The 18501-nt window shown below is 49.4% G+C and overlaps 1 protein-coding gene across 2 annotated transcripts in view; it reads right to left on the bottom strand.

Annotated features, from left to right (window-relative positions):
* LOC138580990 (serine/threonine-protein kinase NLK2-like) overlaps positions 1-18501 on the bottom strand; it is a 487111-nt gene that overhangs the window by 118599 nt on the left and 350011 nt on the right. For both annotated transcript variants that reach the window (XM_069651971.1, XM_069651970.1), the window contains exons 7-8: positions 9547-9648; positions 8715-8801 (exon numbers count right to left, since the gene is read on the bottom strand). In XM_069651971.1, coding sequence (XP_069508072.1) covers positions 8715-8801; positions 9547-9648 — 189 coding nt within the window. The remainder of the gene's footprint in view (positions 1-8714; positions 8802-9546; positions 9649-18501) is intronic.

Raw genomic sequence — 18501 nt, forward strand, 5'->3', positions numbered from 1 at the left:
GTTGCCGCATTATCGCCATTCGCTGTGGGATTTCGCTCTTTTCTATCCTTATCCAGTATGTAATGCTCATGAAGAACACCACTTCATCAACTGTTCGGTCTTCCCTGAACTTATCGTCATCAGTTAATCTATACCCTTCCTCGAGAGCTATTACTGTTCTCCATGGTCTACCCTCATCATCTACTCCTTCGAGCTTTGCATTTTCCCTTCATACTATGGCTGCTTCCAATTTTATAAGGATAGTCTGTCCCCCTTTTTTGTCAATTGGTATTTGTGGTCTAAAAAAGAACTCATCAGGTATCCTTACAATTTTTCCCACCAAGTCGGGGGGGGGGGGGTGTGTCGGGGTCGGTCGGTCGGTCGGTCGGTCGGTGTGTGTCTCTCTCTCTCTCTCTCTCTCTCTCTCTCTCTCTCTCTCTCTCTCTCTCTCTCTCTCTCTCTCTCTCTCTCTCTCTCTCTCTCTCTCTCCTCACTATGCAGAGCACACCCTCGATGTTCTGATCTCCTCATGCCTCCCCTTCTCTAACCTTCTCACCATTTCTCTCTCTTGGAGAGATCACTTTCTCCTTTCTTCCCACCTCTCCATCTCTTCCCCTCGGGTCAAGCCGACTCCAGCACTGCCAGCTACCTTCGCGATCATCCAACCCATGAACCCTGTGTCAATTGAGGCTTTTGCCACTACTTTCTCTCCTCCTGCACCTTTGGCTGTCTCACACCATGACACAGCCCTGTCTCAACTTCATCTCTATCTCTAACACTCTGGATGTCCTTGCCCCTGTCATGAGGAACCGCGTGAAGCCCAAATACAAGTGGAGCTCTTGGTACAATTCTGACCTGGCAGCCCTCAAACGCAAGTGTAGGGGGTGGAGAGGAAGTGGAGGGCATTGGGCACACCCCCTGACAAACTAGCCTGCCTGCCTGCTCCAAAGGGAGTACAGACTCTCTGTCCTCTCTAAGAAGAGCCTACATCCAAGCCTGCATCTCTCTCTACCTCTCCTGTTCCCTCCCAGGCCCTCTGTACAGACTTAGCCTCTAATTTCATTAATAAAAATCAGGGCATTATGTCTACCTTCTCTTTCTTACCTCCTCTTTCTCCTCCTCTACCACTCCTGGCCCGTCTGAGGCCGTCTCTCCTCCTCCTTTAACCTGTTCACCCCCGACGATGGTTCTAGACAAGTCTGATCTATGGATGTCTCATTAAAACAGGTTTTCCCCTGCTCATTCAGAACTATCAAGGACCACATCGACACCCATGCTCCAGCTTTGGCCTTCCTGTGAGGCTAAGAACCTTGGTGTCATATTCGACTCCACCCTCTCCTTACATCTCTGATCTCGCTAAGAAGTCAAACTATAAGCTGCACCTCCTCAGAGGTATTCTTCTTTTTCCACTTTCCCCCAGAAGCTCACTGTCGCTGGACTATTGCAACAGCCTCTTTCTAAATCTTCCTGCATCTACTATTCGACCGTTACAACTTATCCAGACCAGGACTGCAAGACTTGTCCTTGGCCTCAAGCCCAGGGATCGTATCTCTCCAGCTCTGAAATCTCTTCACTGGTTCTTCATTGCTGCAAGGATCAAGTTCAAGACCCTCTGCATCGTCCACAAGGCCTTCTGGGGTCTGGGACCGCTCTACCTCCAACTTTCTCTTCCAAAACATCTTCCTTCTCAAGCTCTACACTCATCCACCTCCAACTGTTTGGGAGTTAGATGCTTCTCCAAGCAGAGAGAAAGGGACCGATCTATCTCCTCGGCTGGGGCCTCCCTCTGGAATTCCCTCCCTGCCTCTCTCAAACTTGAGCAGAACCACCTCCGGTTCCGGAAGCAACTCAAGACCTTTCTTTTCACTTCCGCTTTCTCTCTTCCTCTCCCCTGCTGATGCACCTGACTTCTCCAAGCACTGTTCACCTGGTCACCCTCTGAACTCAGGTCCAGGCTCCTGCATGTCCAGTTGCCCTTACACTGCCTCTGGGCTCCCCAGCACTTAAGGGTCTGTATCTGCAACCCTACAGTCTCTTCTCTCTGCACTTATGAGCCACCCGCTGGCTGCACTTGTGAGTTAATTGCACTTCACCTTTCCCCTCCCCCCTGGCACTTCTCCCCTTCCCTCTTCCCTGCACTTGCACTACCTGAATGACACAAGGCCTAGTAAAATCGTTATTGTGTCCTCCTTTGTTTCCCCCTCCTTGTCTTGTCGCGCCTAGAATTACTTGTGTAAAGGCGCTTTATAAATGCCACATCATATCATATTGTTTTAAAAAATCATAACCACCATTTTATGAGGATTATCTTTCGAGTACATTTTACCATAGCATTTAGTAATCGCTGCAGGACCACCTGTGTAAAGTCAAATTAAAACAATGTCTACAAAAATGAGTGTCTTAATATGTACAGACCCTAGTTTGGGAGGAAATTATCTGGTTCTGTCTAACATAACGAGAATATCAGAGCTGTATATATTAAAAAGGCAGAGGGTGAGCACAATGTGTCATAGAACTCTCTTGAAACAGACAGATTTAGGACTGATTTTAGGAGGCCACCCTAGTTACGGTGAACAGGGAGCTCTTGAGAGTTTAGCCAAAACCCAATCAAGCTAGCAACAGAGGGCAACCAAGACACAGTTTCAGGAGAGTGACTGGGGTCAGGTACCCCCTCAATGGGTCCACACAGTATAGCACACAATATTTCAATTTAGACAGGTAGTATTTTCACACAACACTCCAGAATACAAATATATATCACTAGTAGGTTCACCTAATAATCAGATAATTTTATCAAGCAAAGCAGCTAAGTTAAATGCAGTAAATGATGGGAACCAAACCAGAAGAGCAATACCCTAAACTTGAGAAGTCCAAACCCTAAGATGAATGGGGCCTTGTGTTCAAACGTCACAGGGTTCAATACAGTGTTTTCACTAGTAGGAGTTCTCTTCAGAAAGGATGCAATGGGCTTGTGGTGGTGATCATTTCAAACTATTTCAGAGTGGTTCAAGAATTTACCCAAGGAAAGGAAAGTGTTCTCATTTCTTCCAGACGCAAGACTAACCCAGGGACAGGATACCTGACCCAGGTTCGGCGACCAGAGGTGAGTGGAATGGAGATTGGCGACAAAGGGACTGGTTACCAATGTTCACCTATGGAGGACAGGGCACATGGGGACGGGGACGGGGAGGAGGGACAGGCACACAGATGCTTACACTATCTCCTCCCAAACTCAGATATTCCCAGATGTCTTTGTGGATCATCTGGTGGGTTTGCTGGGTGCTTCCGCCATTGGTTCCATTTAGAGGTGTCCAGGAGTTGTGATTTTGTGGATTCTTCTGGTCGGCTGGTAAATGAAGGTGCAGCGCCTGTATGTGAAGAAAAATAGAATCCAACGATGCAGGCTTTCTTTCAACACCTCACTGGATGGATGAAAGATAGTTCCAGTGACGTTCACCGACTGCGGGCAACGGCAGACGTACTTCCGGTCACGGTCAAAGCAGCTGCTCGAGGACAGGTTCCTGTGAAGGTGGGAAGCTGAAATTCAGGGAGAAGGTGACTTGTGGCACAGCTGGCAACCACCAAAGGAATGCACTTCAATTTGGAATAGCGACGTTTCTGATGAGGTAGCTTACGAGACAGCTGGCCAGTCCAGGGATACTTCCAAAGGATTTGAAGGGCTGGATCCTAGAGAAAGCATTGCGACTAGTTGGTCCCACTAGTCCAAAGGCTTAAGCAGTGCTCAGGGTCTTTGGCAATCAAGCAGTGGAGCAGGGGAGTAGTCTTCGGATCTTCAGCATGCTGCTTTTCTTAAAGGGATTCTTGGCTCCAAAGTAAATCTGAAGAATAGCTGCAGAGGTCCTCCTTTTATCCAGGATTAGAAATGGAAGCAAAATGTAAGCCACCAATGGTAAGGATCTCCACCATTCAAACAGCCAGGAGTTGTCCAATCATTGACAACTATTAGTTTCAAATCCGCTCCAGTAGCAGACCCTCTGCCAGCAAGGATGTGGACTTGGACTAGACAGTCCTAGCCCCTTTCCTGTGCCACACACACACACACACACACACACACACACACACACAAAGGCTCACTAGCCCATGAAAGCAACAGCTTTCCCGGGCAAGAGCATGACCTCATAAGGAATTTCCTGAGCGGAGAGGGCAAGAAGAAGGCCAAACTATAAAATGGGCAGAGAAGAAGCGAAAATCTTGTGGCATGGCCACTTTAAGGCACTAGTCACAATTAGTAGCCATACGTGCTAAATGCGTATGTGCACACCACAAATAATGAAAACACTGTACAAATATAATGGCTACCACCACCAGCTTGTCTGTCACATATAAAAGTAACCACAAATCTTCTATGTAAAAAGTTTGGGTGGTGCAAATGTATGCCCCTTGCACTGCATTGTAAGATGCTGTGTGCAATGCTAAAAATACAATAATTCAAAAGGGACTGATACTCTGAAGGACTTATCAGTTTCCCCATAACATAAGAGCAAAAGGCAAGTGAATCTGAAGGCTTTACTTCCCTTCAAAAAGTCAGGACAGGATCCAAAACTGGGCAAAAAGAATGTGAGTCTATAGAGGGAAAGTTGCAAAAAGAAAATCTTGCCTTACATTCGCCCCCCACTCACCCATGCCTACTAGGGGAATGGGGGATCTATTCCACCTCTGTGTGAGTTTCCTGTTCCAGTTGGATATACATCCTGGACAGCCAATCAGCACTGTCAAGTTGTGCACCTGGTCTATGCTCAATGGTGACGTCAAAACCTTGAAGGCTTATGGACCACCTGAACAATTTAGGAGTATCTCCCTTCATATTCTTTAGCCACTTTAAGGGCACATGGTCATTCTGCACTGTGAAGTGAGTCCAAAAGCGGTAGTGTCTCTACTTCCTCAAGGCCCATACAATAGACGATCACTCCGTCTCCACTGTTTCCCAACTGAGCTCTCTGTACTGAAGCTGGCGACTAATAAAATATATAGGAAGTTCCCTGCCTTTGTCATCTAACTGAGAAGGCAGCACCTATCCCAGTGTCAGAGGCATCTGTCTGTAAAATAAAAGGTCTCTGCTAATCAGGGGCCCTGAGAACAGGAGCCTGACAAAGAGATTCCTTCAGGCCTTGGAAGGTTGTCTTCACACTCCTCAGACCAAGAAACCTTCTTAGGTTTCTTTGGAGTAGTGAGGGCAGTCAGATGAGCAACTATGGTACCATAGTCAGGCCATGATATTTCTGTTGTATCCAGCGAGGCCTAGAAAAGCTCTCACCTGGATTTGGGTGTGGGAGTTACCCAGTCTTGTACAGCTTGTACTTTACATCTTGCCCCCACCAACCTCATGCCCAAGGTAGGTCACTGAACCCGGACCAATCTGGCACTTGATAGCCTTTATGGACAAGTGGGCCTGCAATACAATCTTGAGGTGTCTTACGTGTTCTTCCCAGGAAGGGCTTAAATATGTTCTTCCCAACTAGGGCTGAAAACTGCTATAAAATCCAGATATGCCATGCCTTATCTTGATTGGGTTTGGCGAACCTCTCAGTGTCTTCCGCTTTGACCATAATAGGATGACCACCCTCCACCTCCCCATGCCCCCTGAACCGCCGGGGGCTGATTGTGGAAACCCCCCTTAATACTTTACCTTAAGAGTGATAAGGAATCTTAAGGCAGAGCACATAAAAATACAGAGCGACACAAAGTCAAACCTTGGGTTAAGCCTAGCTGGGATAAAAACAAAGGCCCAGAAAAGCCAGCAAAAATGACAGGGGCTAAAACATCGGGAAAAAAGTGGGCTTTCTGCATAACACTCAGGGTGGCAGTTTCCAAAAACATGGCTCAGGAATGATGAAACAACCTGGTGAGTAAAGATAGTCTCTAGTTTACAGAATATGGTCACCTTGGAGGCCCCCTGTCTGCCTCCGGAGCTCCGAAAGGGCCGTCGTTGCTGAAGGGCTCCTAGGGCGCGGGCCGTCTCTGTGTCCGTCTTTATGGCTTGGAGGGATTCGTCCACCGCCTTCCCGAACAAGTTGCTGCCGCCGAACGGCATGTCCAACACCCTTGTCTGGACATCCTGACGGAAGTCGGTCGCCCGGAGCCAACCCCGTCGTCGTAGGCAAACTCCGTTGCCCAGCTGGCGGAACCCGGTATCGGCAATATCGGTTGCCACCGTTATGGCGTGGTCCGACGCCACCTCGCCTTCTTGAAGTATTTCCAGGGCCTTGGACCTCTTGTCGTCCGGTAGGAAGTCCAATATGGGGGCCAGCTTAAACCAGAGCTCCGTGTCGTAACGGGCCACGATCGCCAGGGCGTTGGCCACTTTGATCGTCGTCGCCGCCGACGAAATGACCCGTCGCCCCATGGCGTCCAACTTCCTACCCTCGCCGTCCAGAGGGGAATTCGACATTGAGGCTCCTGACCCCGCCGCTTTCTTCTTCGCCGCCGCCGAGACGACCGAGTCTGGCGTTGGCTGGGCCCTGAGGTACAGGGGAGCGGTCTCGGGGACCCGGTACTTCTTCTCGTACCGGTCCAGTTTGGCTGGTGCCATGGAGGGGTTCTTGAGCACCGACAGGCCCTCCTCCCAGATGTCATCGATTAGAGGCACCGCGATGGCAGTCTTCCTCTTGGCCTCCCGGCGCTGATAGAGGAAACCTTCCTTTTTCTGCTCCTCCGGGCAGAGCTGGAACAATTCGGATGCCCTGGCGATCATGGCGTGGAATGAGCCAATCTCGTCAGGCGGAGAGGCCCGTGCGACGGGAGACCCGTTCCGTCGTCGTCGCCCTCAGAACCCGTCGTCGAGCCTACCGCACCGTCATCTCCCGACTCGTGGGAGGATGAGGAGGGAACTGTAGGCCTTACGGGGGCGAGTGGAGGAGAGGGTTGGGTCCTCTGTCGTTTGTTCTGAGGACTTCCCGACGGGCCAGGTTGCGGGTCCTCCGGCCTGGGCCGTGGTAATCTCGTCCTTATCTCAGAGAATAAGGACTGGATCGCAGACAAAATGGCCGCCGAGATATCCTGAGGCCTAGGTTCCAGCTGCGTCGGAAGGGAAGGCTGCTCTTCCTCGCCATCGTCGTCTTCCTCGGTTATCTCCCGAGGATCTCCCTTACGGGATCGAACCTTCTCGAATTGGACTTCGAGATTCCTCACGGCCTCGGTCAGTTCCTCCTCCGAGGCTGACTCCGAGCTCGAGGAGGCTACCGTGCCCCCCCTCGCTTCTTCCATCATGGTGGCCATGACGATGGGCTGAAAAGAGGATTCCCTCCTTGGCGGCAGGGAAACTCTAGTCCCGGAGGTAGTCTCCGCTGGCGGGGTCTCTGCCGGCTTGGCCAGAGTCGCCACGATCGCCTTGATAGAGGCCTTTGCCTGCTGGGTAGGGGCCTTCACCACCTTAGGTGGGTCCCGGGCCTTCTCCTTAGGGGGAGGGGCGACGCCTCGCTCCCCCTCTCCCGAGATCGGATGGGGCTTCTCCCGAAGCTTACCCGGGGTCTCGGACTTCCTCTTCCCCGAACCGGAGCGCTGGCTCGTGGTTGACGGTGCCGGGGAAGGTGCGCCCTGCCTGGCGACCGAAGAGCCCGACCTTTCGGCGCTCCCGGAGCCAGCGGACTCGCGGTGCTTGGCCTGGTGTTGGGCCCCCGTCGCCGGGGCGCCCGCACAGGACTTAGAAGCCCGCTCGGACCCTTTCTTCTTCTTCTCACCCGTTGAGCCCTTCTCCAACCAGCTGGCGAGACGGGATAGACGGTCCCTCATGGTCCGCTCCGACAATTTCTTGCAGAACTGGCAGTCCTTCTCTACATGAGTCTTGCCCCCATGAAGGCAGTAGAGGCATCGCGAATGCTCGTCCTCCTTAAACACATTCTGTAGCCCGCATCCAGGGCAGCTGCGAAACAGCTTGGGTCCGGGTGACGAACTCGCGTCCTGGACCATCTCGAAGTAGGCCGCAAATCTTCTGGAATCCTCCAAAAGGTTGATTCGACGAAATCTTCACCCTTGAGGGGCGTAGGAAAATCCCGCAACGGGTACCCGTTAACGGGAGTAGAAACGGTGGAGCTTGAGGCTCGATTAACCGAAAAAATTTGAAAATTCACCTGAAAAAGCATGAAAACGCAGCAAAAGCTTGAGAGCTAAGCACGAGGACTCCCAACACTTGAGCGTGCGGTAAAAATCTGAAGATGGCTGCCAGAGGCGGGGCTTAGGGAGAGGGCAGTCATTGGCTGTGGTCAGTATGACGCAGAGATCAGTGATTGGTTACTACTACGAAAGACAGATCAGAAACGAAACTGATACTGATTTTTCTTTACCGAGGATTCCCAGCCTGACGACGGGGAATATTCATGAGAATGTGAATCCATGCCAGACCCCATGCTGGAGAAACTAAAAAACGGTTGCCGTGACCGAGGGACATCAGTAGAAGTCCACCTAATCATAGAAACCCTAAAAACCAAAATAAGGAAACAACAAAAGAGATAATGTGTCAAAAGGGAAAGCAGAAGACCCAAAAAAATCAAATTCTGCCGTAATTGAAAACTTTTATACTTGCTTTACATTTTCAGTGCTCTGATGCACTTTGGTGTAATGTTCGATATAAACAAGAAGTAATACATTCTTTTTCAGTGAGTTTTTGGATTAAGCCCTATTAGAGAGAAAAAGTAACTAGAAATATACTGTCTGAATACTTCTCGTTTTTGTTTGTTTTTATAACCGGAGAGAAAGAATCAGCTTAAACAAGTACTTACAGGATCAAAAACCAGCATGCGACACAGAAGGTGAACAGCCTCATGAGTAGCTTCTCCAGACAGCATGTAGAGCACAGAGAGAGATGGCTGTAAATGTAAAGCAGAACATACACAATCTGGTTATACACAACAAATGGAGAAAAACTTCTTGGCTGTACCGTATCCTCGGCTGGTTTATATTTCCTGTCTGCACTGTGGCCATTTGTATCAGTCGCCAAAATCTGGCCAAGCTAGACTTAAGCATCATCCCAGTGATGAAACCCCCTAGCCTTTCCATGAATGAGACTGATTACCACATGTGAACACAAGATATATGCAAATCATTCCAGCAACCAACACAAGGCTATTCTCGGACTGTGAACTACATATCACTGTGGCTGTGCTGTGAAGGTGAAAGCCAGATGTGAAAGTTATCTCCCAATTATAGACCAGACTCTATAAACCAGCCACTGTTGGAGTTCAAAGAACAAAAACTGTTGCCACATTTATAATCTGTCATCTGTCTTGGGTACCTTCACAGGAAACAGCATCCGACTGTTTTAAGGCAACCCAAGCCCTCACCAAGAGTACATTAATTGATATGTAAACATTTAAAAACACACCACCCACTTAAAAACCTGGGAAGATCACTGGCTTAATTAAAGGTTAGCAAGCTTGCCAACTTAGTGCCTGATGACCAGGGGATTCCTTCTCTCCCAATGTTGTACTTCTTTCCCAGGCGGCTGTAAAACAGATACCTTAACTTCAATCAAGCATTTATTTCTATTATGTACATTTCACTATGTCCGATACTTAGTTTCACTATGTCCGATACCAAGTTTCTTCATCTTACCGGCTTGTGAGGGGCCCTGAGAATGTGGGCACGGGCCCCCTCGCAGGCAGTGCGCATAGCGTGGACGGGCGGGGTGCCCAGCAGATCTATGATGAGATCCAACTGTTAGAGGAAGGGAAGGGGAGTAATCAGCAAAAAGCAAAAAGGGTCTTGACTTTCCTGAACTCATGACACAGGTTGGACACTTTGAACAAAAGTCACAGCAAGCAAAGCCACACTTACCCCCAAATGTCTGAAGTGCAGTTTTCACATTAAGAGAGTTATACTCAGACTGAAATCTCAAGAACTTTTATGCAGTACACATTTTACCACTTCATTTAAGAACTTGAAAAGGAACATTTTACAATCAAAGGACATGCATACTGTAAGAGTGATACTAGGCAAAGGACAAAGTGGAGCCTGGAACAGGGCAACAGGAAGTGATTTTTGAGAAGTGTTTTGAAGTTGGAAGAGTTATGCACATCTAGGCTGTAATGAAGATAACTGACCTGATTTAGGCATTACATTGACATGCAGAATGAAGGTTTTTACAGGACTCCAAGATTTCTTACATCTTATACCAGCAAGAGTTTGCCATGTGGCGAGAATCCGCCTTGGTAGTGTGAACGTTGATGGCCCCTCGGGGGTAGGGGTCCAGGATTTATGTGATGATGATGCCATAAACGCATGCAATAACGAGGGATCATAAATGTGAGGAAACAGTTATATGGGAGGACCAGTTTGGGAATGTATTTGAATACCTGAAGCTTCACTCCTTTCATATATGCTATCTATCTATCTATCTATCTATCTATCTATCTATCTAGGTTCTTATATTGCGCCACTAACCCAAAGGCCTCAGGGCGCTCACAGAAGAGAGAGAGAGAACAGACAACAGACAACAATGACAAACAAGTAGCACAAAAAAGACAGTGACCAAGGGAGGCTCGTCATCACGCAGGCCAATCATGATGAAGAGAAATGACAGAAGGAAAACCAGATATCAGAGTGCAGGGTCGGAAAAGTTAAGTGTGTCCTAACCTTTATCAAACAAGAAGGTCTTTAGTTGCTTCTTAAAGGTAACCACGGAGTCGCTGTTAGCAAAATAGCTAGGGAGTGAATTCCATAGAGCCGGAGCCCTGCTCTGTGTTTATTATTTTACCTTTAAATTCAAGCAGAGATTGGATAGGGAAATCACCATGTATTGGCTTGAGGTAATGCTTCGGAGGGCTCTCTAAAGGGACATGCGCTGTAGGACTGCTGAAGCAGCACTTTAAGGAGCTGTCGGGGACTGGGTGAAGGCCATCTGGCCGCCATTTTCAGATTCCACCAGTTCAGACAATGGAGACCTATTTTTTGGCGGAAGTGTGTGAAGAGGCAGTGGCCCCTACGCCCCTCACCGGAGGAGGTGGATGACGGTCATCGTCGGACCAGAGCGACTGACCCGGTATTAGCCTAATTGTTCGTTTTTAATTGACCGAATTCAGCCAGTACCATTCGATCCATTATAAACGAACAATTAGGCTAATGCATACTAAATATGTGGCCCCACTCCCCATGTTTAGTATATATTGGCCTTGGGGGAGGGGCGTGGGGAAGAGGGTTGCGTGGGTGTTCCCCGCTTCCTCAACATGGGAGGCGGGACCCCCACATTTTTTTTTTAAATTAAAAAATAATCAAAAGGGACCCTGCAGCTTCAGATCCGACCTCGTTAGAGGGACGTGGTGCCAAGCAAACAGGTTAAGTAGGGGAGGGGCAGAGAGGGTCAGGGCGGGCACATTTGGGTTTAGGTTTGTTCGTCTGATGATTGTTCGCATGCAAGCAGTTTTACTTCAAACAGTTCGCCGCACACAATTATCAGACGAACAAACAACCCCAAACCACTGACCAGGAGGCAGAGGATAATATTGTTAGGAGGTTTTGGTAAAGTCCTGTCTGAGACAATACTTTAGAAAGCCTACATTGGATGAACAGGGGGGGGGGGGCACCCCTTAGGTTTGGCAAGAACTACCCAAAGGTTTGGTAGCAATGGCTGAGCAGCCAGGCTTAGTCTAGGAGGGATGAGTGTTGTAGTGTGGCACAGTACCCAGAGCATACACTTAGTTCAAGGAAACACACATCCGCATTTATATAAAAATAAGCATTCATTTTATATACACTAATGTTGATACATACTGTCACACAGAATAGTTGCAATATCCAAAGGATGCAAATCTACTTTAGAACAGTTATAAGGTAACACATGTGGGAAATGATCCATTCATAATGCCCGCTTGTGGACACACATCATGAGAATGAGATACTGGCACAGCGATATTTGGCAGTCAAAGGTTTATTCATTCAGAATGTGTTTAAATGGAGAGCAAAACGACAGCAAATGCTTTGTCCATACCTCTGCCTTCTGTCACAAAGTCTTCATATATATACACATTGATCAGCAGGATTACATGGCACATGGTTACCATAAAAAGGAGCGCAGTGAACATAATACGCCCAAGACATATTCTTAGCACACGGTTGGCAGTCAGCCACCTGGTTTTTCGCTTCAAAGTTTGTTATGTGCATCGACAAGCTAGGCCAACAGAATTAGCCCACCAAGTGTATTCCTCTTTCCCCGCGACACGCTGAAAGAACTGCTTGCTCATTTAAGTAATCACACATATGCTCGAGCTAGATTAACACAAAGTAGCAGACACTTCTGAAACAAGTATGCAAACTTCAGACCAACTTGTATAACTTTAGTTAACCCCTGCTTAACCAATCTTAATAAGTCCAACCTTATTCTAGGTGAGTCTCACAGAGTCAAGGAGGAATGGGGTCCAGTTCCCAAGGACAGAGGAAGAAAATCAGGTAAGCAGTATGCAAGGCAGAGTCTATGAAGAGTTCGTCAAGTTTACAGGTAAGTAGCAGGAGATTTCTTTGGCAGAGAGAACAAAGGGTTATCCACCCCAATGTAGATCAACGCAGGCCTGGGAGGCGATGCAAGTAACAGTTTAACTGCAACCCTCCAAAGCACAGGATCAAGAAAGTAGCTCCCAGGTAAGTATTAGGGGCTGAACAGTACCTTGCAAATGAAGAAGCTTGTGCAGCAGGACGATACCAAAGGAGAGGTGACAGCAGACACCGGTTCAGGATTCTTGGCCTTGGCGCCTGAAGAAAAGAACTTGCAATGGATCCGAAGGCTACTCTTGAGTAGCCGGATGCCCAGCAGAAGATCTTTGCAGCGCTGGCCCATTGGTGCCTTTTTCAAGGCTCAGTTGAAGGGCGGTTGTCGTGTGGTAGAATTTGCTCTGGTTCTCAGTCCTCATCTCGGCTGAGGAGGACTTTTCGGCACGGGATCCAGCATCTGGAGTTTCAGGAGGATGCCTGCAAAGTTTCAGATGAAACCGCGCTTCGGCTGATCTTGCACTGCAAAATGGCACAGGACCTCAGGCATTGGCAAATTATGGACAATGGAAGTCGCAGCTCTTCCAGGGAGGGTGCAAAATGCAGTTTGTCTTGGGACTGGTTAGGCCCACCAGTCCAAGGCAGGAAGTCGTCCGCTTTAGGGTTTCTCTGTTGCACAAACGTTGAGGTCGGACTGCAGCGGTTACTCCGATGGTTCTGGTGGCCACTGCGGATGTCCTTTTTCTTCATCGGATCTTCAGTTTCAGTGGTGAACTGAGTTTCTGCTCAGGACCCTCACTTTTATTAAGGAAAAGTGGCTGAGCCCACCAATCACCAGACATGCATTCATTCAAACTTGGGGGGTGGCTAGCCAATGGGACAGCCAGGCTCCTAGCTCAAACTGGTTCTAGTCAAGCACACTGCAGGACAAAGACCAAGGGAGTTTCGGTCACCTGCTCCACTTCCTGTCCTTTCAGGCACTCAGCGTCTTCGAGGACTTTCTAAGAGAAGCCTGTCAAAGACAAAAGACCCATCAATACCTCCCCCACCCACGCAGGTAAAAGAAGGCTCAAGAAAGACCAAGTCATCAAGAACAGGGCTTAGAAAAGTACAACGACCATTGTAGGCAAATGGTGTCCATTGTGTCCCTTACCACAGCTGCGAAGGCAGTCTGCAACAAAAGTCCACAAAGTGTTGTGCAAAAAGGTACATGGCCACCAGCCCTGTCAGATGAATTTGGAACAGTAACTAAATGTTACTGGAAATGGGAGAAAAAGGGATACCATATTTTCCCTCAGCACCCCACTTAAGGTGGGGTGTGCTGATCTCACAGAATAAAATACAGGTGGGACAAAAAGTATCCCACTGCCCTGGTAACATGTGTAAAGATAGGTAAAATAAACACGGGAAGCTCAAGGAGCGCCCCAAAAACACTGCACAGAAAGTACCGTTTGCTGCAATAATACATTGGAGATGCCAGACAATATAGAGGAAAGCATAAGTCAATTCCAAAGTATCAAAAAGAGATAGCAAGGGATCGGCTACCAGGGGGCCCATTGATGTGCTAGCACATCTGCGTCACTTCCCTCCTCTCCTCCAGGGCAAATAAGGGAAAAGAGCCCCCATCCAGCCCCCAGTGCAACCCCCTGACGCAGTCAAGAGCAAGCCCACAGCAGGGGCTAAGGAGCAGGCTGTGAGACCCCCGGAACGGCTTTGAAAAGCCGCCGAAAAAACGGACACGGCTGTTACGAGCCAGCGTGCGGCTCCAGCCAGAAACAGTGAGAGGCAGCGGAGGAGGGACGGCGTCGTTTCATGGGAAGTATGCCATTGGGGAGTCCCCCCCCCCAACCCAGAGGAACTCTGATAGATGCTTCGCAAAGCAGTCAGCACCCAAGCCTTCAAGAAGGGCATCGGCAGTGAGGGAGAGCACATCGCAGGGCGAACAACGCCGGTGGCGGGGGTGAGTACCCACCCCCCCCCGGCCATCGGGCAAACAAGTACCGGGGAGTTTGAGGAAAGGCACTGCTGGCCCACATTTCCTAAGCGTCGTCGGAGTCCCAGGCAAATCGAGTGACGGACTTGACTGCCTGTGTCCCGTCCGCAGCAGGGAGGGCTGCACCCCCCCTCCCTATCGACACACAGAGCGTTCAGCTGGTGGGGAACATCAGCGCCCTACCCGATGAGGCATTGCCCACCTTGGGTGACGGCTAGGGGTGTGCCTAAGTGGGATTCAGCAAGGGCCCCTCTAGCCAGGCAAAGCAGAGCAACAGACCCTTGATTGGGCACAGCCCCAACCTCCACAACACGGAAACGGTCCAGGTCAGGCGAAGAAGCACATGCAGGGTATGTCCACCTCCCTGCATTACCGGACAGGGGAGCAAAACAAGGCCTGCGAACCACAGGCGCAGAGTGTCCCCCCAAAAGTGAAGAGTCTCTGCAGCTCCAGTCGCCAGTCCAACTGAGCGCCTTGAGGAGTGTGGGGAGCGTCTGGTGGAGAGAGCCTGATCCCCTCCACCCGCCTGCATCCCTTTGCGGTTACAGCGCAGGTCGAACCAGCAGAGCGAGAGCCCTGTGTGGGGGTAATTGATGCCCTGTCCCCCAATACACGAGCCTCACAGAAGGACCCAAAAAAAGACAACAATCTCAATGGGGACCCCCCAAGTTTCCCAAAAAGCAACTACTCCAGCAGTAATCTAACTCTCACTTTCATGAGTTCGATGGCCCCCTCCAGAAATTAAAGTTTGAGCCGTCTCCCAGGCCAAAGCCAGACCAACCGTCCCCGGTGAATTCAAACATGGCGGATGATGTGACCTCAATGAGGAGAGACATGGCAGCAATCCTGGAGGAACTGAAAGGCTTTAGATCCGACATCACACAGAGGCTGGATGGACTCGACAAAAAGGTGGTCGATATGGACGATAGAATACAAGGTCTACAGGCCAATCAGTCATCAGTAAACGTCCTAGAAACTCAATTCGATATGCAGATCTCAGAGCTAGAAAGAAGGGAAGACTGTGATGCTGGAAATGCATCGGAGGGACAGGGCCTCCGTATCTTTGTCCTTTACTGCCTTTTTATCGTGTGTTCTGTCATATTTTCCGCGCAGGAGTTCATGCGGGACTCCTGGCGGTGCAGCTCTCTCTCTCTTTTGGTTTGGTGAACAGACCCATGGGTCTTACGGCACCCATGGGTGGGGGGTACAAACCCTGTGCTCCTAGTGTATGTTTTTGGGCACCTGTGGGTGGCCCGCAGAGCAGGGTATGGGCTGGTGGCAGCTCCATGCTGAAATGGGTGTCCTCCATTTTGGGATACCCAGGCCCTGCCATTGGAATCAGTTGATTCCTGATAGGAAACAAGATGGCCCCTATGGCCTCTTGCTTTCTATTGCCGGTTACCATGTTTTCCCAAAGTACTGGGAAGTCCTGACTCTGTCCCTTCCCCCTGACTGGCTGATGGATGGAAGTGTCATATATGGTGTTGTTGTGAATGCCCGGCCAGACTAGCTGGAGCCTTTCCAGTGACTGTATGTTGTGGGTACCTCCTGTGGGTGGGACCTGGGTGAATGGAGTGTGTGACCAATATGCACTTCTTGTTGTGGTTGTCTGGTTTCTGGCATGAGAGACAAAGACTGAGACAGCCCTGCCCGAAACTGGCCTGAATGCAGTGTGTAGTGTTGAATTGCTGGGTACTTGTCCCAATCCACATTGCTTGTTGTAAGTGTCTGAGAGGGAGGAGGATGGCCTGAATGCACTGTGTGCCTGATTGGCTGACTGACTGAATGAATGCCCTTCTGTATGATTGGCTGCGGAGAGTGACCCAGCAGTGTGGATGAGAGACAGAATAGTATATCTGGGGACCTCACCACTGGAAATTGTTCAGAAGCATTCAGAAGCTGTGTCTACACTTTAAGAGTAACTGGAACTGCTGATCCTCGACGCCCAGCTGGAAGAAGAAGACTTGCTGTTGCATTTGCTTCGACCGATCTGAAAGCTGCCGAATACGTTGAAGACTGATCCGAGAGAGGACCTGGTAAGGCGCCCTCTTCCCGTGCTCCGAGGGACCATCGAGCACCGCTAAACCTTCGCCGAAGCTCCCTGGAATTCAGACCCTCGAAAGGCTGCCGACCCGAGACGGGACCGCCGAGGAGATCGAAGTGAAGCACCCGGACTTAGCCGCAGTCGAAGTCCATTGCCGTCGACCAGGGTTCGCAGGTTTGTGTAACTGCTAGATGCCTGTCGAAGTTGTGTTGCCCAGACGCGGGGACCGCTTGACGCCGGGCCGCCGACGACCAGAGCCGCCCACTCCTTTGCCCAAGAACATTCGAATCGAAGGACTCCCTTGTCCGCGCCGTCGACCACTTTATCCCGCCGGAGAAAGTCGAGGATGACCAACGCGCCAAGGAGAATCCGCCGGTGGGTTTCCCGCCACCTCACGACCACAAAGACTTCGACGACTCGACGCCCTTGCTGGGCCACAGTTCTTTACAATCTTTGCGGTCCAGAACTATCGTCACCGAGGTGCCCCGCATGTCTCAAGAACGGTCGTCGATTCCCCGACGCCGAACGCCAAGTTCGCCTTCCTCAACGCCTCTCGATGATCCATGACTCTGCTTTAAAGGGGGTCCCTCAAGAAGGATCTGTCGACGCCTCTTCGAAGAACTCTACTCCACCAGGTACATTGGGGGGTAAAAACATTATAGGAGGGAATAAGACTATTGAACAATATACAGACTGGGCTTGTGCTATATATCTTATTTTACAGGTTGCCCAGGTGGCGGGATCTCCACACAGAACTGTGCCTAGTGGTAGGGGTCAGAAATCTGCCTATTGTTTCAACCATCTTGCTTTCCTTCCTATCTCTATTGCTGGTTTCCTCGTTATTGATCTGTGTGATATTTTAACCGTACAGTTGATGGACTTTAATGAGATTTGATAACATTGGTGGTACCACTTTAGAATTGTATATATTTATCATTGTTGATTTCCGAGTACAAAGTGCGTTATTGTGATCATGTACATACATTTGAATATTAATTATATAAAGATTGTGTTTTCAGTAATACAGTAATACAGTGTGTGGACATTCCTTTGTGAGAGCAGAAGTACAGACACCCCCCTCCAGTCTTTACAAAGACGAATGTGCCATAAAAATTAACGATTTTGAAAACAGGGAGTGTCAAAATAATCTCGAAGAAGAAGGCAAAACCCAAAGAGACATTGTTCAAGCAATCAATGGAGTCATTAAGAAACCGTTTAACGATGAAAGCACGACAGAGCCCACCATCGATAAGAGCACACAGAGCTGGAGGAGGCACCGGAGGTTGCCGCTCCATACGGGCGAGGTTCCACTATTACCCAGAAAAGACTACAATCTAGAAAAGGCCAGAACAATGGGCGGAGTTGCTTGGGGGAAATCAGGAGTCAGCATATACCAGGACCTTTCCTCTTTTACTTTGTCAAGGCATCGCCTTTGTGCCCCCTTGACGAAATGGCACAATTCAAAGGGAAACCACTATAGATGGGGATTTCTATTCTCCCTGAACTTTGAACACAAGGGATATAAAAATAATCTGATAACGGAAGATGACATTGGCAGAGTATCCCGAGAGCTACTGGGAGAGTCAGCTCAAAACGAGGCGTCCATGGAAGTGGGGGAGAAACAGGAGAAAAATGCAAGGTCTGAGAAACCTAACGACAGACGATGCATTAGGGGATACTGCAAGTTCAAGAAGTGGAATCCACCTTCCCCAGCTCAATCCTGAGGTGGAAACCAAGAAACCTAACTGCAGAGCCGGATGGGAATTTTTCAGTCCTGCTGAATGAACAATTTAGGGTGGTATGGAACCAAAATTTGATACCCAATGTGCTTTTTCTCCCACTGCAGGAGGACCAATGCCGGGGGGAGAAGTCATCGATGCCCGATATCCTAGACGATAACCCTTGGGCCGACCCAGGGGCTGAGGGGGTGGGGTAAAGAGGGACCCACAAAATGAAAAGTACTAGGTGCCAATATTGAGGGGGGCGTCTCAATGGCACGCATTTATTGAATATTTAAGCCTGTTGGAGGAGGGAAGTCTGATGGTCTGGACTA

Source organism: Ambystoma mexicanum, chromosome 3p, assembly GCF_040938575.1.
Source record: "Ambystoma mexicanum isolate Mex_15411 chromosome 3p, UKY_AmexF1_1, whole genome shotgun sequence".
In the NCBI taxonomy this organism is placed as follows: domain Eukaryota; kingdom Metazoa; phylum Chordata; class Amphibia; order Caudata; family Ambystomatidae; genus Ambystoma; species Ambystoma mexicanum.